The 26767-nt window shown below is 47.8% G+C and overlaps 1 protein-coding gene across 1 annotated transcript in view; it reads right to left on the reverse strand.

Moving 5' to 3' along the window:
* Positions 1-5322: 5322 nt before the first annotated feature.
* KIAA0319L (KIAA0319 like) overlaps positions 5323-26767 on the reverse strand; it is a 29818-nt gene continuing 8373 nt past the window's right edge. The window contains exons 4-21 of the mRNA XM_021554757.2: positions 24138-24411; positions 22010-22111; positions 21050-21147; positions 19821-19908; positions 18700-18792; positions 17993-18125; positions 16906-17134; positions 16052-16175; positions 15380-15512; positions 14398-14546; positions 13944-14095; positions 13625-13763; positions 13138-13297; positions 11098-11240; positions 10010-10132; positions 9411-9501; positions 8964-9055; positions 5323-7037 (exon numbers count right to left, since the gene is read on the reverse strand). Coding sequence (XP_021410432.2) covers positions 6850-7037; positions 8964-9055; positions 9411-9501; positions 10010-10132; positions 11098-11240; positions 13138-13297; positions 13625-13763; positions 13944-14095; positions 14398-14546; positions 15380-15512; positions 16052-16175; positions 16906-17134; positions 17993-18125; positions 18700-18792; positions 19821-19908; positions 21050-21147; positions 22010-22111; positions 24138-24411 — 2511 coding nt within the window. The 3' untranslated portion in view covers positions 5323-6849. The remainder of the gene's footprint in view (positions 7038-8963; positions 9056-9410; positions 9502-10009; positions 10133-11097; positions 11241-13137; positions 13298-13624; positions 13764-13943; positions 14096-14397; positions 14547-15379; positions 15513-16051; positions 16176-16905; positions 17135-17992; positions 18126-18699; positions 18793-19820; positions 19909-21049; positions 21148-22009; positions 22112-24137; positions 24412-26767) is intronic.

Consider the following 26767-nt stretch of genomic DNA (forward strand, 5'->3'; position numbering starts at 1 on the left):
TTTTGGGCACCAGACGGCTTTGCAGGGGGGCTGCCGGGGCCGGCCGTAGTGGCACCCACGCGCCCGCAGGCACCCAACAACCCCAGCTTGGCTATAAAAGGAAGAGTCTTTTTTTTTTTTTTTTTTTTTTTTTTTTCCCCGGCTCCGCCAGCGCCGCGTCCCTGGCCGAGCTCTGCAGCCGCTGCCCCGCAGGGCCCTCTCCAAGTTTTCCCATCCAGCGCTGCCCCCCCAGCCGGCTTCCCCCGGCTCATCCACCCCCGGCAAACCCACTGCAGCAGCTGCTGAGTGATTTATAAAACACCAAGAGGCCCAGCAAGCAGGAGGGAGGTGGGTGCAAGGGGAGCGCTGGCACAGGGGCCTGGGGGAGCGCCCCGGCTCCCGTCCTGCCGCCCGTGTCGGGGCGGTGGGCGCATGCCTCTGGTGCACCCGGCCGTGGTGGTCACACTTCCCTCCGTGCGAGCTCCAAATGCGAAGCCGAGGTGCCCAGAAGTTGGGTTTCCCACCCTGTCCCACAGGCACCTTGCGTGGCGGAGGGCGCCTCGGCTCCCTGGGGAGGGGGTGACCGTCCCCGGTGCAGGGGGACACCCGCAGGCAGGAGGGTCGGCTGCTGCCCGCAGAGCCCGAGCATTCACCACCCAGGACCCCCCTGCAGCCGGGACTTGCCGGGGGGGCCCATTGTCCCTCCAGCCACACAGAGACTCGCTGCCACCCCCCGCTCCTCCGCCCCCACCCGGGCTGGCCCCGGGCAGGGGGGGCTGCGGTGTCCCCCTCCCCAGGGTGTCCCCTCCCCGCCCACTCCCAGCCGCTGCCGGCGCCCCGCAGCAGGAGCATCCCCGGCCCCGGCGGGCTCAGCATCAGCGGGGCTCGCTGAAGGTTAAACCTTGGCGGCGGGGAAAGCCCCGCTGCCCCCGCAGACCCCGCAGCTCCCGCCCGCAAGGCCACTCACGGTCCTGGAGGTGACACCGGCCGCGGCAGGCTGGGCTGGCGGCAGCGAGCTGCGGTGGCACCCGGGAAGCACGCTGCTTCCCTGCTCGCCTTGACTTTGCCACAGGACTCCTCCGGCTCGTCCGCAGGAGCTTGCAGCATCCTCCAGTTCAGCGGGAGAAGTTCCTCGCCAGGGAGGGAGGGAGGGAGGAGGGAGGGATTTAAGGCAGACCCTGCCTGGGATGCAACATCTACGGGTGCAGTTGAAGACCCCTCGCTCGCTGGGCACCCCAAAGCTCCCTCCTCGCTCGCCCCATCCTGGTCTCCGTGTCCCGGCACATGTGCCCAATTCTGGGGATGCTGCGTGGGTGATCTCTGCTGAGAAACCCTGTCCCTGCCGGACAGAGACCGCCAGGGCTGCCTCCAGCACTCAGACAGCCGGCCAGCCCTGCCACCTACCCCCGGTGCCCGGCGGGGCTCCCAAAGCCACATCGCGGGGGAGCCGGCACACACCGCTGGGCCCAGCAGCAGCCCAGGGCAGCTCGAGGGCAAAACGGAGCTCGTGGAGTGCACAGAAGGGTAAAACCTGTCACCACCTCAGCCACGGGAGATTCCCATGGCCAGGGAACCCTGTGGGGATGGGGATCCCTGAGTTGCCGCAGGTCACCCGCTCGGGCCGGTTGTTCCAGCATCCCCAGCTGCCAAGCCCGGGTGCACGGGGCTGCTCTGCCCACCCGGGGCCCCGCCTGTCCTACCTGCGGAGAGCTGGCAGGGCAAGGGGGACCCCCTGCCCGGGGCAGGATGCTGGGAGACACCTTAGCGGAGTTCCCAAAGGGAAAAGCCAGGACCAGCAGCGTGGCATCCCTCCCGCGGCGGTCCCGGCGGCTCCCTGCCTGCCACGACACCCTCCCCACCCCGGGTGCGCTCTGTTTGCCTGCTATTTTTGGCAGCCTCCTAAGAGCTCCTCTCAGGCTATTAATAATGAGAGTGAGAAATTCGTTTGGCCTCTCCTATATAAGGAAAGGTAGAGGCTTAGAGGCAGCTAAATATACTGGCGCGTGCGGGAGCGAGCGGGGAGCCTTTGGCACCGCGTGTGGAAAAGAGATTGTTTGAACAATGGAAAGACGGACTCACTCGGCGCACGGGGCCCCGCCTGCACCGACGGGCGGACGGAGGGATGGACGGAGGGATGGACGGAGGGTGACGGTGCCCGCGGGCCGCCAGCGCAGCAGCCGCATCACCCCGATGCCCCTCGGGGCTCTGCCTCAGCAGGAGGAGCAGCGGGAGAGGGGAGGCAGGACAGGGATGCTCTGCAACTCCTGCTCCGAGCCTGCCACCCTCGCCCCAAAATGCCTGTAACAATCCCCGGTGGGCAAGCGGCGACCCGGGGAGTGACGCTGGGGCTGTGGCCGGTCAGGAGGGACGTGAGGGGCGCTGGTGGCGGGCAGCAGGGGGACCGTGGTGGGGCGACCAGCTCCCACTGGGACACGGCCGGGACAGGGTCGGTCCTCCAGCTGAGCCCCCTGCAAACCCCGGCCTCTCTCAGGGCCGTGACCAGCGCTCCTGCCCGGCTCTGGAACAGCCGCGGGGGCATCTCCCGCAGCCGGGGCCGCCAGCATGTGTCCCCATTTGCCAGGGAGCCACCAGCACCCCTGCAGTGTGCCCACATCCTCGGCACAGGGATAATTTACGGAGCACACCATTACTGTGACTGCGTCCCTCTCGTGGCTACGGGGGACCCGGGCGAGGTGCGGAGCTCCTGGCAGGGAGAGCCTGGCTGGAAGAAAGAAAAGCAGCAGCAATCCAGGGAATCCTAATGACAGAAAGGCGCTGGGGAGCAGCGCCAAATCCACACGGTCGGAGCAAGGACAGCACATGCAGCAGGATGAGTACAAAGAGAGGAAAAAACGGGCTCCTCTGGCTCCGGAAAGAGCCTTTTGGGTTTTTTAACTCTTCATAGCCCCGGGTGCTGCTTAGGGAGGCGCAAGTGGTGTAGCTAGACTGCAACCCCGACCTCCCCGGCTCCTTCACGGTCTGACAGGCGCCTGGCCTTGGCCTTGGTGCCTGCGGCCAAATCCCTGCACCAGAGGGACCGAGGGGCTTCCCCGGGCTGCCGAGCCACCAAAACACCGGGACAGCCGTGGGGGGCAGTCCTCGAGCTGCTGCCCTGGCCACCTCACAGCTGCCTCAGTTTCCTGAGCTGTGAAACTCCAGCAATAAAATCCATTTCACAGGCTGCGAGCCTGGGGCTGCTCTGAGGCCCTGATCCCCGCCTGGGGATGTGACACAGACCAAAAACTGCTGGAGGCAGGAGCAGCTCTTTGCCCTCAGGGCAGTGAGAAAACCCATTCTCCTCTTCTGGCGCTGCCCCAGGGCTGCTGCAAGTTCTCCCCTCACACCAAGGCAGCCCGCAGCTGGGGAGCTCAGCAGATCCGGATTCCTCTGTCCTTAACTGACATTGAGGGAAGTGAACCCAGAGCTCCAGCCCATCCCATGGACCACGTGAACTGTGCATGGACAGAAGGGCAATTCTGAAGGTGAATCTCCTCCCCTCTCCAAAAAATCTGTGTCCGAGTGCCATCGGGTCCCTCCTGGCTGCCATGGTGCTAAAGTGTGTTCCCTACACAGCCAGCCCCAGCAAGAGTTGGGTGGCCACTCTCCTTCAAGGACTCCACTAATTAATAAATGTTCCTCTGTTGCATGAGGAGGTGCTGCTATCCAGGTGTGGGGCAGCTGCTGTTTTGCTTTCCTGTGAAATAAAGTATTTGGTGACTTTGTCCCACAGCTTAAACTGGAGAAGGAACCAAAACACCTTCCCATTTGCAAGAAACATCTTCCCATTTGCAAGAAGCATTAAAAAAAAAAAAAAAAAAAAAAAAAAAGATTCTTAAGTCTTGACCCAAGTAACCCTGGAATCACCAAACATCATTAACCGAAGTGCAGACAGGTTGGGCACCCCCAGCTACACAGGAGGATGTGGAAAAGATTTAAGAGCAAACTATTTCAAAACTGGAATTTGCCTCAAACATCTTCACCAGTATTTGAATATGCTAAAGGAAACAAAACTGAGTGAAGGTGCTGGTTCATCTGACAGATGTCTCAGCCTTTAACTTCCACACGTGGACAACTTGTAGCCAGTGTCTAATTGTGAAATCATAAAGCATAGCAATGCAGAAACCTTCCTGAGCAAGGTCACGCTCACGGCGCTCGGGTAACAAACCAGCAGCAAAATCAGTGACGCTGGGGGAGGAGGAGAGCAGGGAAGGGATTCCAAAACCCCAAGGAGGCTCTGTGCACACACCTGCGGAGGGCTGTGCTCCTGGAGCACTACAGCTGACAGCTCATCCTGCTCCTACCTTGGGCCAGAAGTTCCCACCTTCAGCCTGGGGGGTCTCCTGGCCTCTGTCAGCCCCACACACCCTTTGTGCCCCCAAAGCTGGGGTGCAGAGCCAGTCCCTATTCCCAAAGGCTTGGTGGCTCTGAGGGTTATCACGTGGAGGGGGAAGAGGCTGCAAAGCCAGGGAATACTAATGGGAGCCAGGAATCTGATGTGAGCTTGTGCCGTGCTGTCACAAAGCTGCACTCGGACACAGCAAGTGACTATGAGCCCCTGGACACAGAGGGAAGGCCAAAGCCCTCCCCAAAGCCCAAACTTGGGTTGGGGTGCAGCCCCCCAGTACAGCAGCCCCACCTGAAGGGCTGTGACCCCACAGTGAAACACAGGGGTGAAGGAAACAACCACAGCTGGACAAGGGTGTTGGAGGTACAGCTGCACAGAGTGTAATTCCCTCTCCTGTAACAAGCAGCCAGGCTCACTGGAAAGCCCACCCTGGCTCTGCTGAGAAGGGCACTGACCCCTGCAGCAATGCCTCACCTGCTGCTGGGGGACCTGCCTGGGATGGCCAGGGGCTCAAAAAGCACAAGCCCCAAGGACCAGAACCCAGCAGAGCCCAAGAGCTCTCCTCTCCCAGCACAAAGTGCTCCCAGGTGCAGCCTCAGGACCACACCCAGTCAATCCGTGCAACTCCAAACCCTCCTGTTCCCAGTTTGTTCACTTACATCCACCTGAAGGGACACACAGAGGGTGGTGTCACCCAAGAGTTGTGTGGGGCCATGGACAGCCAGTGCTGGGCTGTGCCCTCTGAGGAGCACCCCAGGGTCAGCCCTCCCTGTCTGTGGTCCTGGGTGGGTCTGGAGGGAAGGAGCCCTGGGGAGAGTGGGTGCAGGAAGGAGAAGCCTGAGCCAAGCCCCAGCTGTGTGCCAAAGCCCAGGCAGAGGTGGCCTGTGCTGTGACACCAGCAAATGCCACAGCCTCAGCACTAGGAGAGCTGCAGGCTCCAGTGCTGGGCCTGAGGAACAGCTGATTGCCCAAAAAATAAACTCAGCAGCAGCCACGACTACATTCAGTGAGGGAACATCCCCTCACATTCAATAGTGTTTAATCTTCATCTAGCTCAACACAAATCAGTAGTGCAGCAATATAAATACAACTGAGGAACTTAAAGCCTTTTGGCTTTCATAGCTCAATAAGAAAAAAAAAAAAAAAAAAAAGACAATGAAACCAGTTTCCAGTTTTTAAATTAAACACAAAGAAAGGCAATGAACTGCCCATCCATCCCCAGAGAAGCAGTGGCATCCTTCATGCCAGCACGAGGCCGAGTTCTGCCCGAGGACAGGGTGCAACTCACGACAGCAGCACAGTGAGATAAGGGAGTGGGACTGGGAAAGGACCCCCCTGCCTGCCCCTGGGCACAGTGACACGCTGTGCCACGTGCTGCTGGCACTGCCCACCGCCCTTGGGTACCCAGAGATCCCTTTTCCACCACGAAAGGACACCACGTGTGCTCTTGACACTGTGATAGGAGCACACAGGGCTCTGCAGCCACAACAGCACAAGGCCAGTGAGCTGCCAGCCTGAGGGAGCAGCCAGCTAGGGACTGCAGAGACCAATCCCCATCATCTGGGATGTGCAAATTTTAAGGGGAAAAAAAATCCAAACCAAAAAAACCACAGTACTTAGTGTTCCATAACTGAGATATGATTAATGTCCAGCCTCATGGACGGCCTGGTGACCAACAGAAGGTGCTGGGGCCACAGAACATGTCACAGCTTTGGAACGAAGCCAGACGTTGGACACAGGTACCAAAGGTGGGTGTGTGTCCCCCCAGCTCTGGTACCAAGCAGGACTTTGCTGCAGGAGGGGGTTTCCCAGCCTGGGCAGTAACCACAGGTCAGCTTTTCACACATGAACAGTCACCAAGTCCTCAGCACTGCCCATGAGAATGGCCTGGCAGCAATTTGGAACAGCCACAAACCCCTCTCCTACCTGCAAACTGCCAGAGTGTTTAACATTCCCCCTCCTCTACACTCCAACAGCAGCCAAGTGCATGTGAACGGACAAGTCTACATCAAAATAGTGCTTAAACCATTAGGGAAGGTGGGAGTTAAAGGAGAAGAAAGTTGTTGGACAGCACAAGTAGCCTGTGGTAGGCTATGGGAGCCTGAAGGGAGCTCAGAGCACAGCTCAAGGACTTGATCTTCCTTCTCCAAGGAGCTCCAAGGCAAGGGAGCTGGAAGTCCACAGTGCTCCCTCCACTGCAGTCTGAGGTGGCTTAGGAGGGAGCTGCACATTCACAGTTGCTCCAAGTGGTTCTGTCCTGCCCTCTCCAGATGCCAGCTCCATCCTTTCCTGACTCTTCTCCTGGGGTTCACAGTTGCCTTCTCCTCCCTTTGATTTCCCTTGAAGTTCAAATTCAAGTACAACCAGTTTTAACTGAATGAAAAGAAACCCACAAAACCAAGGTTATTTTCTGTGAAAGGAGTTAGCAGCGCTGTCCTAGTCAAAGTGGCCTCCAAAGGCCCTGGTAGGACAGGGAGGGGATTGGCCTTTCCTGCTGAGCTCCAGCCAAGGCTGCCCAAGGGGAGCTATAGGATTTCCTCCCTCTGGCTCTTGGGTTTGAGGCTCAGCTGTCCGTTGCGCAGGGAGCCGTTCTGGCTGCGGAGCAGTTTCCCTTTTTCCCTGTCAGGCCACGTGAAGATGGCTTCATCACTGTCCAGCTCAGACTCCGAGTGCATCAGGCTCGTGTTGAGGACTTGGGCTTTCTGTCTGCCACCTTGAAGGAGAAACATTCCCAGGTTAGAAATGCTTCTAACACCAGTGAACCACCTCACCTTGCTCCATCCCCTCTAAGTCTCCTTTTCTGATCACGTCTAAGAGGCAGCAGAATCTGACTTTCCCCTGTGTGTCTCTTATTCCCTCTGATGCTGAAGCCAAAGTGATCCTGTCTCAGACACTCTGGCATGTCAGAGGTCACAACAACACTCCAAGACAGCACAAAGCACAACAAGCAGACAGGAAGGCAATGATATGACCAGAAGGGGCTGTGACTACACGTGGGAGCTCTACCTCCCTGACCTTGCTCGGGGCATTGCCTAAAAATTGCTTGGAGGGTTCACAACTGGAGTAAGAGAATATGCAGGTGTGTGAGGGAAAATCTCTGCCATCTCACTACCCTACTCTCCTCTCTGCTACTCCTGTCTGCAAGGGAAGAGAGATAAATTAGCAGGATGAACTTAGATTAATGTACAAGGACAGGAGACATTTATATTGTCAGCAGAGGAAATATTTAAATTTAGCTTTTCCTTAATGGAGAAATGCAACATTTCCTCTGTTAGAAGAAAGCTCCCTGGACATATCTAGCAGGGAAAAAAACTTCAGTCAGCAGCCAGCCTCAGAAGCAGCAAGATGAGTTTAGTTACCAGAGAGCAAATGGTGAGGCACATTTAGCACATTTATTGCACAGTGGGCTCTGAGGTGACAGATGGTCAGATTAAAGCAGAGTTGGGTGCTGAGGGAGGGAAACACACCCGGGTTTCCTGTAAGGGTATCTGTGTTTGAGCAGTTGGGACAGCCTGGTCCTGGGAGGAACAGCTGATCAGTCTGTCACTGCAATGCCCTCCATGCTGCTCTTGGGCACTGCTCACTTTACTGGAACATCATTAAATGGGATAATACCAAGATCAGTGGTCATTTTCTACTAGCAAACAAGGACCAGGGACTCTTTCCCATGCATAGTTAACACACTCCCTTCTCTAAACAAAACCAGGAAACACTCTGATGTGAAACACACTCAGCAGCTGCAGAGCTCCTTGGCATTCAGCAGGGCTGTACTTGGCACATCCTTCCCAACACTTCCTTCTTTTCCTGGTCAGTCAGCAGGTGGCTATGGCTTAGTTCATGTACCAGATAAAAACACTCCAGCCTCAAATAACTCCCTGATCTTAGCAAAGCACTGACAAGCACTCTCAGGACAGCAATGGGGGCAGGAAAATGCTGGCTAAGAACACTGAAGACAAATCCTGCCTTTCTGGAATGGGCCAACAGACCTGTAGCCACATGGAACACTGAGGAATTCATGGATCTCCCTCTGAAATGCACCTTCTTCCTGTAAAACTAGAGGATGAGCTAAAACGTGGAATTTTCAAAGCCTGATGCACACAGGAGTAAGAATAAATAAGCTGATGAACCAGTTGTTTGTGGTGGGTGAGTAGCAGAGCAGAAATAAACCTCAATCTCTCCAGTACACAAGTACTTTGAGGTTGTTCTCAGATGTTGATCTATTTAGTGTAATGTTTAGTGCCACTGAATTCCTGCTTTGCTGTAGAGAATGACCAAAGAATTGCATATAATCACATATTGGCAAGAAAGGAACGCCCAGAACCCAGGGGAAAACTTCAGAGCAGAAGAAATTACAGTCAAGACCCAATTTTGGGCTTCTTGAGTCAGAGTGTTCTGCACAGCTTAATGCATCCACTTCCTGCTTCTGAAGTACCAAGTGGAGACATCAGGACCAGGCCAGTTTCAGTCCCAATTTCCAAACCTAAAAGTTAGATGACTTTACTAAATATCTCCTATACAGACCTGAGACCCCACTGTCAGTCCCTACATCACGTTTGTTTCACTGTGATTTTAAATCCACTGAGGAAGAGTCCTCAGTCAGCACTCTGGAAGTGCTGAGCTCTTCCCTCTCATGTTTTACCTGCTTTGGGATTTGGTTTTAACTCCAGACTTTCTTGATCCGTTGCATCCAAAATCTTGTATTTGCTTTTTCTTTTGGATTTTCCTTTCCGTCTAAAGGGGAGAAAAGGGAATTAAGAAACAGTCCATTTCCAAAAGAGCCAGAAGAAAAACAACTCTGATCTTCAAAGCCAAAGCACTTGCTATTTAGGATTATATTCATATTACAAAGCAAAACATTAAAATGTTGCTCAGTTGCACATTTATAGGTTAATCCAAATTTTGCTTCTTAACATAACCCAGAGTTCTGGAACTTCAACATTTAACTTGAAACACTTAAGTGAGAAAACCCAACATCCCAAGGCTCAGCAGATGACCTGCTGGGACAATTGGTTTGAATCTTTAACCTCCTACTGCAGACACTTGGCTGTGAAACCTGGATGCAGCAGGGGTTTGGTCTCAGTCCCACCTCTTGCAGCAGCAGATCACCATCCACGACAAGATTCCCAAGGCAACCACGATGACAAAAAAAGCAATGATCACATACAGCACACTCCACTCTGCAAGCAAAGCCAGAGACAAACATGTTTTGGTACCTTGTACAATTGATAATGTACATTTTAGGGGATTGTTTTTGGGAACAAAAAGTCAAGGCCTGCCTCTTTGCAGAATTAGAGGCTGGCATTCCCCACTGGCAGCACCACCAGATTCCCTTGGGAAGCTCAAGATCCAGTGTGTGGATTTGCTGGGCAGTTCACTGTGTGCTGGTTTATAAAATTTGCTTTCCTGTGGCAGGAAAGCCTCTGTACAGACATGACAGAAGACATCTGTGATTTTTACACCCAGAGTGGACTCAACTCTTAGTGAGTGTCCACTGGGAGGGTCTGAAGGGGATTCACTCCCCTGTCAAACATCATCTGCCCAGAAGGTGAGACAAAGAGCGCCCCGGTGTCAGCATCTCATCAGAGCAACTGGGAGACAGCAGGTGCCTGGCAGTGTGCCCACCCTGGGTTTCAAACACGGGTTTCTCTGCCAAGGTGCCCACCCGGGGGCAGGGGGGTCACATACCACAGTTGCTTTCGCCGTCCCCCATCTGCACCCTGAGGAAATTCTCCATCCAGAACGGGTCACACACACAGCGCTTGGTGAAGGAGTCACAGCGCCCGTGCTCAGAGCAGTTCAGCTGACAGGCTGGGGGCCAAAACCAGCAAGGTGAACTAAATGACTCACAGGTGAGGCAAAAATGGGACTAAACAGTTCAATACAGCCAACCCCTCCTGCAGGCTCTGACCTGAATGTGGCCCCTCTGTAGCTCATTCATAGCTCAGCCGTAGTCAGAAGAGGTGAGAAGTGCAAACGTAAGCACCTGGGCCTCATGCCAAACTGAACATCCCACTTCACCAGCAGCATACATTTTGCCTAATAAATCCTCATTTTGATATACAAGTTATGGAATTTATGTATTTTTCAAGTAAATGTTTTTAAACAAAGCTTTGATTTTCCAATTCGAACCCCGCCTGTGAGACAGACAAGAAACAAACAGATCCTTTGGAGGCACCAAACAGAACTGAAAAATGGCTTCTGAAGGCCACAAAATGGTAAGATCAGGAAGTAATGAAAATAATTACTTTACACAATTCTAGTTTCAAATCTCTAACTGATCAGCAAGTGATCCTCACAGGATGGATCTCATAAAAGTAAAGCAGTGCTAATGTAAAGATGTAAAATAATGATAGAAAGGGAACATTTCTTGCAGACTGATGTTTGTGCTGCACAGGAAACAAGTGGGTTCGCAGCTACCAAGATGTGCAGTTTATTGTTTTCAGGATGACACTGATTTCAGTGGGTATAGTCCATTAATACTGTATTTTAGTTTCATAAGTATCAATCTGCTTTTGGTTTTGTCAATTCTTATCTTCACAGCAAGTAATTGTTTATAGGAAGTTGAATAGTGAATAGATGGAATTAATTGGTAAATAAGTGATTAGTGAATAGTCTAATAGACTTAATTTTCTGTTTCCCATTTATTAACATGAAGGCTCCTGCAGTGAGTGTAAGTGCGTGGGCACATGGGTGGTTTTAGCACCCTTTATTCTGCCAGGCAGCTGAAAAGAAGGTAAAAGATGTTCAGTCTGTCCCAAGAGACTCTCACTTACTGACTGTGTTAATCTCCAGTGCCCGGAAGATGAGGAAATCTGACTGTTGTTTCCTCAATTCGTTCTTCAGCGTCCAGGCCACGTCTCGTCCTTTGAATATCTGGTGGGGAGGCTGGTTCTGCACAAAGAACACCATCTTCGTGCTGCAAGAAAGGCAAGAATTATTATCTGCTGCTTCTCCAAATATCAGGTGGAGAGCCACACTCTCCAGTCTGTCATTAGAGGGACTTACTCAGAATCCCAAATTTATTTGAAGACCAGACTTCTGGCTCTGTTTGAAAGCAGTAATGGCAGACCTGGTCCTACAGTAGAAAATCCTTTAGGATATCTGATCCATTCATATTTTCCAAGCTAGGGCACTGTTTTTGAATTTGCACATCAAGCAGATCTTTGCATGTTCATGCTAAGCATCAAATCCCCAAACTTTAAGGTCTTTCTGTTTTCACACTCTCCTTCCTTCCTCCCTGTGGGATCCTGAGACTTTACTACACCTGGAACTCGGGGGCCTATTTACATGCTCAGCACAGAACTCCAACAGCAGACAGTGCAAGTTTACAGTCTTCTGCAGAGTTGAGTTCGAATGCACCAAGTGCTACAGCCCAAAAACAACCCAGGTGTGAAGGATTCTGTATTCTGCAGCTTTTTCTGCATTAACTTTATGATAGAAGAACTTGTTCTTCATGGCTTGCTCACCTTGCGGAGTCCTGTGGATCCTTTAGACTCACAAAAGGATGCATAAATGTTTGGGATTTATTATCATTAGTGAGCTTATGAATCAATGGCATATCAGAGTATGATAAAGAGAACAAACCACCAGTCAGAGGAAAAAGCTCTTTTTTAAACAGCACAAGTTACTTTGACTTTGGAAGCAAAAATGGGATCTTAAAGCCATCTGTCAGGAAACAATCTCTGCTCCTTTATAACACTTCCCACTCTTTTGTCTGCTTGAACACATAAACAGATGAAGCATTAATGACAAGAATCCCTTACTTGCCATACTCAGGGGCGACTGGCTTGCTCATGGCAGAGACAGAGAGCTACTGTTACAACAGAAAGTGCTGGCTACTCGGTTCTCAGCTCTCTAGGTTTGCATGGACAATGAATTCTGATTTTCCTGCTACAGCAGGCCAAGTGGACACGAAGGAATTGATACATCACAGCACTCAGCTAAGTGTAAAGTAACAGCAGATTTATTGCTGACTTGCTGCAGGACTATAAGCACATCCCTTAAATCTTCTTCAATGCTTTAGGTACTTTGAAACTACTCTCCTTTTAATAAAAATTAAGTGCAATATTGCACTTATTTAAACAGATTTCCACTCACGGATTGTTGCCACTCTCCAGGCAGGCAACACCACCCTGACTTGCAGCCCTGCTCAGCAGCCAACTTCCATGTGTTCAGGAGAAATACAGTTTTCTGTAAGCCAATCAGTAATCAAAATTAAGCTTTTCTATCTCTTCAAACAGAAATTACATTGGCTTCCAACATTTTTTCATACACAGAGTTGAAGCAGTTGTGTAGGCAATAAAGCTACTGCAGAATTAGTGGAAGATGTCCCTGCCTGTGGCTGTGTGGTCGGACCTGGATGATCCTTAAGGTCCCCTCCTACCCAAACCAGTCTGTGATTGTATGAACTACCAATTTGGCATGAAGTGAGGAGGATTGTTACACACTCTGGTGTGTCATAAGTTTTACAGCAAACTCCTGCACCAAGCCCTGTTACTTCTCCAGTTACAAATCACAGCTGCAGAACATCCCTTCGCACAGTCTCCACAATTTTCAAAAAACAAATCAGGTTTGTCCTTATTTTACAGGTTTGATGTGAAAATACATTAGCAGCAGCAGTTTTCAAGGGCAATGCACCATCTCCAGAGGGGAAGGATACACAAGACCTGCTTGGCAACTCTGATCCTAGCAGGAATATCGACGTTAAGCAACAACTCCACATGTTCCAATGATCCAATCTGTTTTCCAAGAGGCTTTGATTTTCCAAACCCTGAAGCAATTCCTTGCTGTGAACCCTCCCAGATGAATCCCACCTTTGCTCAGTGTATGGCTGGATCTTTTGCACGGTTATGTCTGAGTCGAGGACCCCCAGCAGCACCCCGATCTGCCGGATGAACATCCCCTTCTGCCGCTCCGTCAGCTGGCTCACATTCACATCCAGAATTATCTCCACCAGGTTATTTTTCCTAGGATCTAGAGAGAATGTAGATAGTACAGACCTTTAGAATTTCTATCTAGCAGCCTGGGCACAAGGCAGGTTTTTAGCTATCTTTCCAGGATGTTTCTGATTTGAACACAGAACTACAGAGCGGCACTGTGAGAAAGGACACAGATAAGGCTTTCACAGGTAATAGAAGCAGTGAGAGTCAGCCCTCAAAAACCACAGGAAAGCACAACCACATCCCCCAAAACTTTTGACACTTACAGTTCTAAACTGGACTGGATGATACATTTTAATCCCAGTATACTGTACTCAGAGGGCTGCAGGCTAATGTGGTACACCACAAAACCCAGACTCACCAGGTTTGACCTCCACCGTGGTCCTTTCCACATCACTCTCTCCTTTGGCATCTGTTACTCTGAGGTGAAATGTGTAGGTCCCTTCTACCAGATTGGACAGGAGGAGGACTGGATGATGGTCTGAATTATTTAAGACTTCCTGGAAGGCAGAACAATGCAAGTAAGAGGAAACAAAGGATCAAAGTATGATCAAAGCCATGAATCACCATATTTCAGGATATGACAGGGTGACAGCCTAACAAGGAGCTTTGTATTTCTTCAGGAGTTGTCAACACTACCTTGCACTGATTTTTGTGATCCTTTATAAAAGAAAGCTCACCCCAGCTGCAGGACTCCCCTCGTCCCGGGTCCACAAGTAGCTGACAATCCCTTTATCATCAGAGGACTTCGATCCATCCAACTCTGCTGTGTTTGTGGGCAAGGTGATGACAACGTTGCCAGCAATCTTTGCAATGGGTGGCTTGTTTATCTCTAAATAAACAGAGAGAAAGCACTTGGAGAAAGATCTTGTAATGCCCAATCAAAATTTACTGCATTAGATCTCCAGCGTACTCCAAAAATCCCTGTCCAGCCCTAGGGAAAAGAAGGGAAATACTGCAGGATTAAGCTGAAAATACCATTCCTCCAGAAAAGGGCAAATCTCAAGGCCACTTCAGTGCTCTCCACATTGTCTCCCTCCATTCCTTACTTTTATTGTGTCTCTGACCACAGGTTTTGCTGAACTGTTCAGAGATAACCTGTGACTGAGCAGCTCTGCTCGTGGCTGGACGTACCTTCCTTGACTATGACGTTGACAGAGCTTTGGCTCTGCAGGTTCCTCTCATCTTTCACTGTCAGAGTGAACTCATATGTCCCAACCTGGAGGCCTGTGACAGTGGCAATGCTGCTGTTGGCATTCTCCAGCTTCACACCATCTGGACCCCTAACCAAGACACAAGGGGCTTCGTTAGTTTTTGACCTTTTTCAGGGGTTTTGATAAGTTTCAACTTTGCACAGAGCACTGGAGGCAATCTTGCTCCAAACAGGAGCCTGGAAATAACAGACCATTATAAAAATCAAAATTATGTTCTCCAGTTACAGCAAGATAATCTAAAGAATAAGTGCAGGATCCAGAACAAAAAGCATAATTTCTGGCAGTTTAATGTTTTGTTTAATTTTAAACCAGAGGGACACTGATAACAGCACTTAGGTGGTGTTTACAAACAGTGGTATTTTCAGCAGATTGGCTTGTGAACTGCACAATGAGCCAATTTTGTACTAAAAAAAAGGTGCAAAGCAATAACAGTCCTTCATTTCTAGGGCTTTGCACACACATTGCATTAGCAAACAGAAAAAGCTACTGCAAATTGCTTACAGGCTTTTTCCTGAATTCCCTAAAGCATTTCAGGAAATTTAGAGTTGGAAGAGAACTCTGCCTCCTTTAAACAAACTGCAAAAGCACTGAGTTAGGAGGCCCTGCTGTTGTTTGATTACAAGAGTCAGTCTCTTCATGAGACCAAGCCCAAACTGCACTGCTGTGAATGGAAACACAGCTGAGCCACACCACGCTCAGAGTGAGAGCCAGGCCTAGAGATGAAGGCAAAGCTATTTCTCATGCTCAAAGAAAACTCCACTTCTTTCCAATCAAACATAAATCCCTGTCTTATTCAGGTCACTGGTAATGCTTGTCAGGCCCCATGACTGAACACAAGGGAGGTGTGGGGGTGTTTTAAATGAAAAATTTGGATACACAAGTACATGGAAGGTGATACACACCGTGTTTTTTCCCAAAGAAAGAAGACTATCTTCTGGTCATCTGAGCTCTTGCTGCCATCTAGAGTGGTGCTGTCCACAGGAAGAGTCAATTCTTTATCTGGACCAGCATCTGCCTTTGGGGGCTTGTTGTTCTCTGGAAAATAATGCAGGATTTCTCAGACGCCATAAAAATGAAGCTTAAAACATCACCATTAAGATTTTCTGCATGATCCCCAGTACATCTCTTGCCCACTACCTTGTACACAGATAAAGTGAGATTGAAAGCAGCGAAGAAATCCAATAAGCATTTCATTCACACATCTGCAATAAAATGAGACTGAAAACTAGGAGTTCTGATTTTTGCTCTCATTCTCTCAGTACTGCTCCACTTTTCCTGCCCCTGCCCCAGGACCCAGAATTGTGAGCAGACACAGCTATTTGGGAATACAATCCTGCCTTTACTGTAGGAAAATATCAATTAGGTTACATTGTGTAAAATAAGAGAAGGGCCCACAAAGCAATATTGCTACAAGTTTTCTTTTGCTCGTTTATCAGCAATCCACCAGCCCAGAATGTTCCTAAATCAGAGTAGCTTTTCTGAAAGTCACCATAAAATCTAGAGGCTGCTGACAGTTTGCTGCTCACCTCCAACCCCTGGGAGGGAAGCAGCAACAGCAGGTAAAGGCAGCTTACCTGGCTGGACTATCACAGTGACCTCTGCAGTGGACTGGTGCCCAGCAGAATCAGTCACTATGAGCTGGTAGGTGTAATCACCTTCCTGCATTGCAGAGAGCTGCAAGACTGGTGTCCTCACGCCCTGTGAGAAAAGATATTCATGGATTAAAAACAATCCTCATGCAGATGATGATGGACCAGAAGACTCTGATTCTAAAGGAACTATTACCAGAACATTCTAGGGGGTTATTACCAATGCCTGCTGTGGGAGCAGGAGTCTGTGCCACTTCAGCATGCAAAGCTCTTGCAGCTAAATTTATGCACACTACAAGGACACTGTTGTGGGACATAACAAGAGCAATGCCATACAAGCAAACCTTCAGGGATTTAGTAGTTCCCAATTCTAGTAAAATCTCTGGGGAGCCCTGTGCAAATCTCACACATTGTGAACCTGATTCATGGACCTTCTTATTCTATAAATTTGAGAGTAATAATCTTTAAAAGAAAAATGATGACACAGAAACAAGTTCCAACATTTACTGTTTAGCACTGAAGAGAGTCTGGCCAGTATCAGCAAAATTTAGACTCCAAGATTCACCTCAAAAGTTCCTACTTCCCTCAATCCCCCTTCTTCAGCAGAATTTAAAACTGCATTGAACAAGAAAGGAACAGGATGCTAGTGGTGAGGCTGGTGCCACTAAAGCAATACCAACTTCACGTGGATTTAACTTTAAGCACATACTTAATCATCACACATCTGCTGTGTAGGATTCTAAAAGACATTTTCTAACAGTCCACTAAAACTTGTTTGATTATAGATAAAAACCCAGCTAGTGAGCAATCCAGGTGGAACACTGGAGACCTGCACTGACCTGCATCTCCATCACCTTCCCTTTGCTGTTGGGGCTGAGCAGCCACTCGTAGCTGACGATGCTGTGGTCATCCGTGCTCTGGTTGCCATAGAGCGTGATGGAGTTCTGGGGCAGGGTGATCACCTGGTTTGGGCCAGCATTGGCCACTGGAGGATAATCCACTGCCTTCTTCACAGTCAGGTTGGCAGTGGTGGAGTTGCTGGCACCATCTGAGTCCACAACTGTTAGACTGAAGAGGGAAGAAAGAAGTGAAAGCACTGAAAAGCGATGGCGACCAGAGCCTTTTCTGAATAGAAATTTCCATAATGTCCAATTATCAGCCTCAAAGTGATGCAAAGAATTCAACAGTTACATCCATCTCTCACTTGAAATCTAACAATCAGTGCATTACTAACCCACAAGTGGCCTGGACACAGCACATCTCCTCAGGTAGTCTGGTGCCATAAAACACAACTGCTTTTTGCTAAATCTAGACCTGAACATGGATCTGATTAGTTCATGCCAACTGCTTAACAAGAAAGCAGTGTTCAGTAAGAGGTACTCCAGATTATTCTACTTTAAATAGATTTGCTGATACAGTGATGGACATCATACCAAAATACAGGCCAAAGGAAAAACACAGGACAAATACAAAAACAAAATCAGTTACCACCTATTTCCCGGGTTGTGCATCAAACCATTAGGCCTCATTCACTTATCTGAGACAAACACATTGCATTTAAAAAATGGATTTGAAGACTGCATTTCTTCCTAAGCCTTTACCCAGAGAGTTTAGATTTGACATTTCAAGAGACATTTTGCAGCACTGACAGACCAGCCATCATCTTAACCAGGGCTACAAGTGAAGAATAAGAAGTAGCTGGACAGCTTATCTCTCCTGAAGTGCAAAGCTACAAAATTACTTGAAAGTGTAGGAGTGGAGAGAGGGAACATCACAAAATGGAGTTCTCTCCATGTTTTGTGTTTTTTTTTTTGTTTGTTTGTTTTGTTTTGTTTTGTTTTTTTTAACCAGACTAACACTTCAGGAATCTCATACATTTCACTCTTAAGGGATGAGAACTGCTGGATTCTCCCAGGTGTGACCTACCTGAAGGTGTAATTCCCAGGTACCAGGTTGGTCAGTTTCAGTATGGGAGTATCACTGGAAACCTTCTCTTCCCGCAGGGGACCCTTCAGCTCTTCCCAGTGGTAGCTGATAATTTTATCATCATCAGTGCTTTCTGTTTCAGTAATTGAGGAAAACACACACACACACACACGAGGAGTTGGAAAATGCTGCTTCACAGATTCCAAGAGTCTCTACTTCTGTCCTGGGCTCAGTGGGCAAAGGTATTTTTGGTTGAAGCCCAGAGTCTCTGTTATGCTCAGACACCCAAACTGTAACAAATCAATCCTAGTTGAGGCCAAGACAACCTGAATTTGTATAAAAAAACTCCCGAAAAGCTCTAGTGTGAGCCAGGATCACTAAAGGTGGTGTGTCAGAAACTTACATGTTTGAAGTTTAGCCAAGAGCCCAGTAATTTTGACTGACAGTAATTATTTTTTGATTCTAAGCAGCAACCTCCGGAGCTTTTCCTTTTTTAGGAGATTGGCTCAGGCCAGTGCCTTTCAAAAGGAACATGGAGAGGTGCTGTTGGTGTATGTTCTGTTCTCCTGGCCAGAGAGGCTAATTCTTTTCACTGAATTGTGTTTGACAGTGTCACTGTTTCTCTTAAACTTTATGCAAAAGGCCAGCCCAGGACCAAACACAAAGCAGCCCTGCTGGATGCTGCACTTAAAGCTGCAGGTACTCACTGCTGCCGTCGATAAGAGTGGAAATGGTTGGCAGGGAGATTTCCTGGAACAGTGGGGCCACGATGGCAACAGGAGGCTGATTCACCCGGGGTTCTGCAACAACAACCCAGCTGTTACCATGACACTACAAGCAGAAAGCCCTGGTCAAGGAACTGCAAAACTATCAGCAACAGTGATTTGTGCTTCCAGCACGTTCTAGAGCAGCCTGGGGAATCAATGCTACCAAAAGGGGCTTCACACAGTGTGGAGGTGAACAGGCAGCACACCAGTGCTCTGGGAAGGCTGCACTGCATCAGTTTATCCCTACTGGGTCAAGCACCTACAGCTTCTTGCCACAGTGTGGCTGCTGCTCTGAAAAGTGAAGGATTTTGGTGCATGCTGCCAGCTGCAAAGTCACTGCTTATAAGGAAATGATCAGCCACAGCACCCAGAAGACCAGTCACACACTCTTGCTAATTTAGGGAGTGCAAGAGCCCTTCTTTGCCTACGGAGTTTGTACAAGAAGTCTTGCTGAAGACTGCAAAATGAAGGGGCTTTATTGACACCTTTGGTTGTCTCTTTACCCAGGGCACCTAAAAGGTGAGGCAGTCAGCACAAGATCCTGTATCTCCAACAGCTCATCTGCAAACCATGTCTTACAATAAGGGATGAGATTTGACTTAACCTGCCTGTGGTTAGGAATGATATTCCTTATGGACAGGGAAGAAAGGAACCTCCAAAGGAGCTTCAAAGCTTTGGGTTCTCTTCAGTTTTTGCTCCTACTGCTATAAGCTTTTTGTCAGACTGCAGCTAGTTTTTATGGACTAGGTGAGGTGAGGTGTTTGCTGAGCACTTCCCTATCAGGATTAGAGCTCTTTTATCAAGTGACTGGCTTGATACAGTACAGCAAAAATAGCTGTGTGTTACCAATAGCTTCCCATCTTAGGAAATTATTTAATACATACACACACACGTGTGTGTGTGTGTGTGTGTGTATATATATATATATATACACACACACTGCAAATTCACAGTACAATGAATTACCACCACACCAAACCAAATAATCTAACCCCATGGTACAGCTGCCTTGGCATGTTAGAGACAGGTGAAGTCAAGGAAAATCCAATCCCAGCACTCACTTGGATTAACTGTTACATTCACATATCCTTCTCCATGAGCATTTTCCCCATCCACAACGACTTTGAACTCATACAGGCCAACAGTGAGCTGGAAACAAACACAAAGGATTATTTACCTACAGGTTGGTGGCACCTTATCAGGACCTATTGGAAGGTCAAGTTCCTGTCCTTTGGCACAGGAGCACCCAGGCAATTGTGCTTCAGCCTCTGCATACACAGCAAAAAATGGTTTCCAGGCCAAAATGATATTACATATATTTTAGTTTACAATGGCTATGCAGAAACCAAAGATTGTATTTCTCTCTGCCACAGGATTGTCAGTCAAGCTTTATTTTCCAGCAACAAAAGGCGACCAGAAGAGAAACAATAGAGATTAGTTCAGGTTGTCTGGCCACAGGAATCTGAACTAGCAGATTGCATTTGAGGTGAAAAAGGCTGCATGTAAGAAGAAAATCTCTTCTTGTGTGCTTTTATAAATGCAAGTGTTTCTTCTTTTCCTTCTAGGTGAGATGAGCCAGGCAGTCACCTCTTCACCATCCACTGTTGAGCCAAAATGAGAGGGTGAGGCACCAAGTGCTGGATAACAATCTTGATACCCAAAAGGCTGAAGCCCTGACAGAGACCTGCACACTCCTTTCCAAAGGTTTGTCTCTGCATGATATCCTTACTAAAGCCTGTAGATCTTTTTCTGAGTGCAGTAGAATCCAGGCTGCTCAAAGGAATGTCTCAAGTACAGAACTATATTTTCACAGTATTTAGAGTAATTTCCTTGTTAAGAATCCTGACATGCAGGAACTGGCAACTTTTTCCCTGTTAAGAGCTCATCTAAGAGCAGCAGCCAGGGACATGCCACGAGGCATTGCAGGGCTCTCCTTAATGGAAGCAGCAAGACCCTCTTCCACTGGGCAGTACAAGGCTCAGACCTAAGCAGACTACCACACTGTTAGAGGAATATTCCCACCCTTTGTTACTGTTAAATTGTGCCATTTGTGTGCCTTGTCACACCGCTTGTACCCCCTGAAATAAATTTCTTCCTTCCCTCGTGCCAGATGAATCTCCTTTTCCTAAAAGCCTCAGAAGAGGGCTCCCAGTCAAATGTTGGCTGCCAGCCCATCATGCAATTTCCTATTCATCCTGAAATCCCATACAAGTCTTTCCTGGCTGCTGGGGTCCTCATCTTCTCCACTTGGCATCTAACACAACAGGATATTAAGTAGCCAAAGTTTTACCTTAGACAACTTCAGGGCTTGGGAGTGCTTCCCTGCCATTTCTCCACTGTAGTCTTTTGGATGAGTAATCAATTCCCACTCATAGGAATATGTGGTTCCTTAAAAAAAAGAGAAAAGGTCCAGATGTTTGTTTTCAAAGCCTGTCTTTCTGCCATGCTAAAGAACTGCAAAGGTATTAAACATTTACAAGGCACATTCTGCTGCGCTGTGGAGAAATGAGACAGCTTGGGCTGCGGCTTTTTGGGAATATACCCAAGAAAAGAGACAATCTGTGCTTCTAAACTCATTTACTCTGGAATCAAAGCCCATCTTTCAGCCTCCAAGGCAATAAAGAGCTTTGGAACAATCACAGCTCCAGGATAATAAGAGAGAAAAGCCTTATCACATCCTTAGATCCTGCAGACACAGGAATGCCAATTTTTGAACAGGAATGAATCAATCCCTGCTGTCACACAACATGGAACACACCTACCTCTACAACTCCCACTGCCACAGTGGACAGAGTTAAGGTAAGAACTTTAAAAATACTTAAAAATACCTTCTAACAATTTGCATGATTAAATGAGGAGTATATAGAATGTGTTCCTCAGTAGGCAAATACCCCAATTCAGATTTCAATCACTTGCTAATACAGCTCAGTTCCTATCAGCAAATATCAAGAACGGATGCTAAAAATCCAATACTTCCTCGCACAGCACCATGAGAATGAGCCATCTCTTCTCCCATCTCTTCCCACAATCTCCCAAGTCCACTGGCTTTGTAGCACTTTCCATTTTTTGTGTCTCACTATTTTCTCTGAGAGGCAGCACGAGGTAATAGCTGATTATAAAAACATTTCCACAGGAAAGTGCTCTCTGACAAAAGACATTTTCAAGATTTCCCTTATTACGTGCCACACATAATTGACTGTTTGCCTTTTCACATCCCAAGCCCTTAGCAGAATTCCCAGGGAAGCCTTACCAGCTGGTGGTTCAGGAAGCACAAATGCATTCAGCTGAACTTCATTCTTTGGCAGGGTCACTTCAACACTGTCTCCAGCAGAAACCACCAGCTCCTTCATAGCTGAAAGGGACAAACACAGAATTGGAGAGGAACAGGAAAAAAAAAATCCACCTTGATTTCAGTTTATGGGATAAACCCCAGTTACAAATGATGATGTATTTTGTAAACATCCTGTTCCTTAAGAGACCTCCCATTTCAGGTTTCGCTCTCCTTGTCAATGCAAAAGCACTAATGGGGGTTTACAATTTTTAGACAAGCCCAAAATTACTCAGTCACCTCTCTCTTTGCAGTTACTGTGCTGAAACATGGCCCTTGGGCCCTGCACAGGGGAGTCTCCTCACCCAGGTCCAGCAGGATGGGAAGGGTTTTACTTGACAGCTTTTTGGCAGAGAACTCAGCTGCAGGCTCATGGCACAGCAAGACAAACACTGCTACTCCCAAACTGCAATTCCAGACCTTCACAAATATATAAAGAATCCACAGAATTTCTTTTTTGAAAAACCGCTTGAGGGCTAAGAGAATTTTTTTAAACTTGCACAGCTGCCACACTGGGTATGGAAGCTCAAGATACAAACCTGGTCCTTTTATTTGTATTTTCTTTTCCACCCCTGCTCAAGAATTTTCTTGCCATTCCATTTCAAATAAACTGACAGGTTGCTTTGAAAGACTACAGGGTAACCTTGAAAACTATGGCCAGGGACATATTTTTTCCTGCTTTTTATTAGCACTAAGATAACCAGAAAGTTCAACACATTTCTTAAAAACACCTCTTGGCCTCCTCATCTCTCTCCTCCCCTTCCATTTGCTTTATATTTGTCTTTTTATTATTGGTCTGGGAATTATGCATAGGAAATACTCTTTCTTTAGTTTGACCCTGTCAAAGACAGTGTTTCAGAGGTATGCACAAAAAATCCAAGTTAAAAAATGAGGAAAAAAGGACCTTAGACATTCAGCTATTTTCCCACCTTTATTATCTATTATTTATCTATCTTCCAACTGTAATAGCTAGTGGAATTAACCCCCTTTTTTTTTTTCCCTCTCAAATACTCCACCAGTCTTTCACCTTCAAAGAGTTCCAAGGCAAAAAGCAATAAGATCTCATTAGGAAATAACAAAAACAAAACCCAGACAAACAGATAAAAAATCTTGGAAAATCCAGTCTTCACATCATCTTTGCATTGGTTAGCAGAACCAGGAGGCCCTGGCTATATAAGTCTTCCCAGACAAACCAATGAAGATGTTTATAACATATTTTCCAGTTTTAGCTGGGGTAAGCCCTTAAAAAAAAAACAAAACCAAAAAACAAAAACCAAACCATTAACTTGTCAGTACAAGCAGCCAATGAGCTTCCTGCCAAAACCATCTTTGGATGCAGTGCTTCCCTTACGCTTTCCATTTGTTCCCTTGTAAGGGAAAGGAACCCTAAATTCAAAAGAAATTCAGCTGTGAATGCTTGAGCACACGGGATTAAGTGAATTCTGAGGCAGCACATGAGCAGTACACGCCACTCCCTGTGCGTAGCCATCCCTACAGGGAGAGCTGACAGGCTGGCTGAGGGAACAGAGCTGCCAAAGGGCATTTTGGCCTTTATGCATTTTCAACAGTCTCTTTTAGGAAATACCAGTGTGAACAGAAACATCATCATGCTGCAAAGCAAAGCATTGGGCTAACAGCCAAGTACACTGTTCTTCACAGCTGAACTGTGCAGTGACACTTCAGGGACAGAAAATAATCAGTGACACCCTTTTTTGAGCACACATTAAGATTTCTCCTCAATTTGATGGATAGCAGCATGCCAAGGCTACTGGAAAAACACGTCCCAGGACTCTACCCTGCATCACATCTCAGCCTTCACTCTGGGAATTAAGATATTCCTATTAATTCCCAGCTGTCCTCACATGCAGATTTACGATGCTCAAGTCCCATTCCAGACCTCAAGAGTTACTGAGATCTGACAGCAAGTGTGCTGACACAGATGTCTCAGTATTTTCTCCAAGGTACCATAATTATCTCCTATTTTTCCACACTGCTGTGGTTTGAAAAAGCCTGAGCAGGTGACATTTGCTGGAGCTCTGCAAGTCCTCACCTGGGGTGGTGGCAGCAGTGCTTGGGGCTGCAGCAGTGCTGCTCTGGGCTGTAGGAACAGTGCTATTCGTGGGGACTCCACTGGGCACAGAAGTTGCTGCCTGTGTCTTTGCTGTGCTTTTCACTGGCATGGGGCTGGCTGTGGGAAACTGAGGATTGGCATCATCAGGCTGCCCAGGCTTCTCAGTCTTCCCTGGAGCTGTCAAGTCTGGTGGCACAGGGCTGGAGAACGTAGTCAGCACTGATGATTCTGGTGCAGATGTTCCTGTGTGGATCTGTAAAGGAAGAAGTTGTCTGAGTTTGACCTGAACACTGAATGGAAGTTTTAAGCTGCCTTTCTCCTCCTCCACAGTTAGAGAGGCTGCAAAAATCCCTGATTTGCTTTTCCAGAAGTAGGGATTTTACAACTTCCCCTCCTCTCTTCTGAAGTGTTTCTCCATGTTCTTCCTCCAGAGTAGACAGGCCATTCCTACCCCAGCTGAACACCAGTTAACACCAGATTTAGCTACAGCATTTAAGTACCAAGGCTGTGGATGTGGCAAGTATAAGAAAAGATCCAGGTTCAAAACTGCAGTGAGTGGAATTAAAAGAACAGAAAGGTGGGATAGGATAGCCCCTAAAGACAGGGACCACAAACTGGGGTTTATTTACTCTGACTGTGATTTCCTTTTCCTGAAGCCATGCAATTGGCCAACATGAAGCAGGAGGATTGCAGTGGCATTTTTATGTAATAACTGGGTTGTTACAGCAAGAGGAAATTTATTTTGGAATCACTCTTCAAAGCAAGGTGAGCTGACACACACAGCTCCCTGCGTGCCTGCCCCAGGAGATGCTGCTGGGGCAGGGAGAGGAGCTGGAGAGCACAAAGTTTGCTTACATCCACACAGGATGAGCCTCTTGATTGAAAATAATCAGAGTGGCAGGAACAATTTCCTTTATTTTATCAGAAAATTCCTTTTACCTAGCCCCATTCCAGTTCCTAGCCTGCCAGGCCATACTCCTGACAATTTCTCCTTCACAGTGAAGTCCCTGTGTGTAGCACGTTCTTTTTTTTTTTTTTTTTTAAGCTAACTCTATTTTGAGAACATCTGCTAAATATTTAAAATGGAGCAATTCAGCATCTTTGACTCAGAAAGTGCTTTGGAGCTGGATTTCCCACCACTACTCCCCATTAGAAGAGTGATTAAAAGCTCATATTGAAGGAAATATACTCAAGCTTTCAGACCATGCTGTTGGCATTCAGTCCAGGAAACAGGAACTGGGAAAACACTCCAGACCATGGTGGGCAACATCCTCATCAGTAAATGGGCAAGACTTTAGAAAGCACTAAATGTTGGTTGTAAAAATAAAGCTGTGCTGCCCACACTGAACAACCAAGCCAGGAGCAGCAGTGAAGGCACTGAGGGCTTCTCTGAAAGGTTTTGTTTCAGCCTTAGGCAAATAATTTCCTCTCACCATAGCTCACTTTGCTCACAGAATGTAAAACAATTGTTTGATTAACATCTGAGCTTTATGTACCAAAGAATCAAACACAGACATAAGCTGTCTTCCTTTATTTGGTTACTTGCTAATGGCTTACTAAAACAAAAGTATGGATTCTTTGGAATCCATGCAGGAAAAATCTGGCATGCTTCTCTTCCTCAGTGGCCTCAGGACAGCTGGATGTCCCAAGCTGTATCATCTTCCACCCACTGACAACTGCAAAGGGTACTGACTCCCTTTCCTCAAGATAAAGTTTGAAATGCTGGCAGGAGGAAGAGGGGAACAGCCAGGCAGGAACTCAAGTGAGACAGACTCTTTAGGAAAGGCACAGGAGCAGAATGTTCCCATGACTTCCTACCACTATGGGAAGCCACTTTTACTTCTTAAGAATCAACTCAGAAGGGTCACAAGAACAAGAATCACAAATAACACACTGGAAAGCCACATTCACCTGCTGTCCATATGCAGAATCTCCACTTTGCTTGACAGTATTTCCAGTGAGTTGAATGCTTTCTTGACTCACTTTTAATTCCCAAAAAACCCCCACTTTACAGTTAAGAGAGATCCTATTCCTTCCAAAAATCTTCAGGATGAATTGACAGCCAAATGTCTGTGGAGAGCTCGAATTAGATAAGCTTTGCCTGGGGCAACACAACAGCCAAAAATGCCTCTAATGCTTGCAAGCTGAGACATTTCTTATCTTTGCTCCATAACTCTGAATTCTTTAAAGCAAAGAACAGATTATTTCATTCTTGGGGATAAGTGACAAGGAGACTAGAAGTTTGCCAGCTGTCCTATCTTATTAGCTTAGAAAATAGAGAGGAGTGACACATTGGCCTGAGTCAACACAGGAGCCTCAGACAATTTTGATTCCACCCCTAAATGCCTTTGGCCTGAGACAAGTAACTCAGTGTCCTTGTCTGGGAGTCCCACGTCTCTTAGAGGGACTAGAGAAGCCCTGTACATCAGAATCCACACTGAGACAAAGTTACTTGAGAGAAAAATACCCCTGTTCTGGAATTCTCTTTTCTTTTTTAATTTAAATAGGCCTGATCTGAATTAACAGAATGGGCTCTTTTCAGCTTAGATGGTGTCCTTGCTGTCTGCAGCACCTGCATATCTGTGAAGACTCTTTAAGACACTAAAATG

This window comes from Lonchura striata, chromosome 26, assembly GCF_046129695.1.
Source record: "Lonchura striata isolate bLonStr1 chromosome 26, bLonStr1.mat, whole genome shotgun sequence".
Lineage (NCBI taxonomy): Eukaryota > Metazoa > Chordata > Aves > Passeriformes > Estrildidae > Lonchura > Lonchura striata.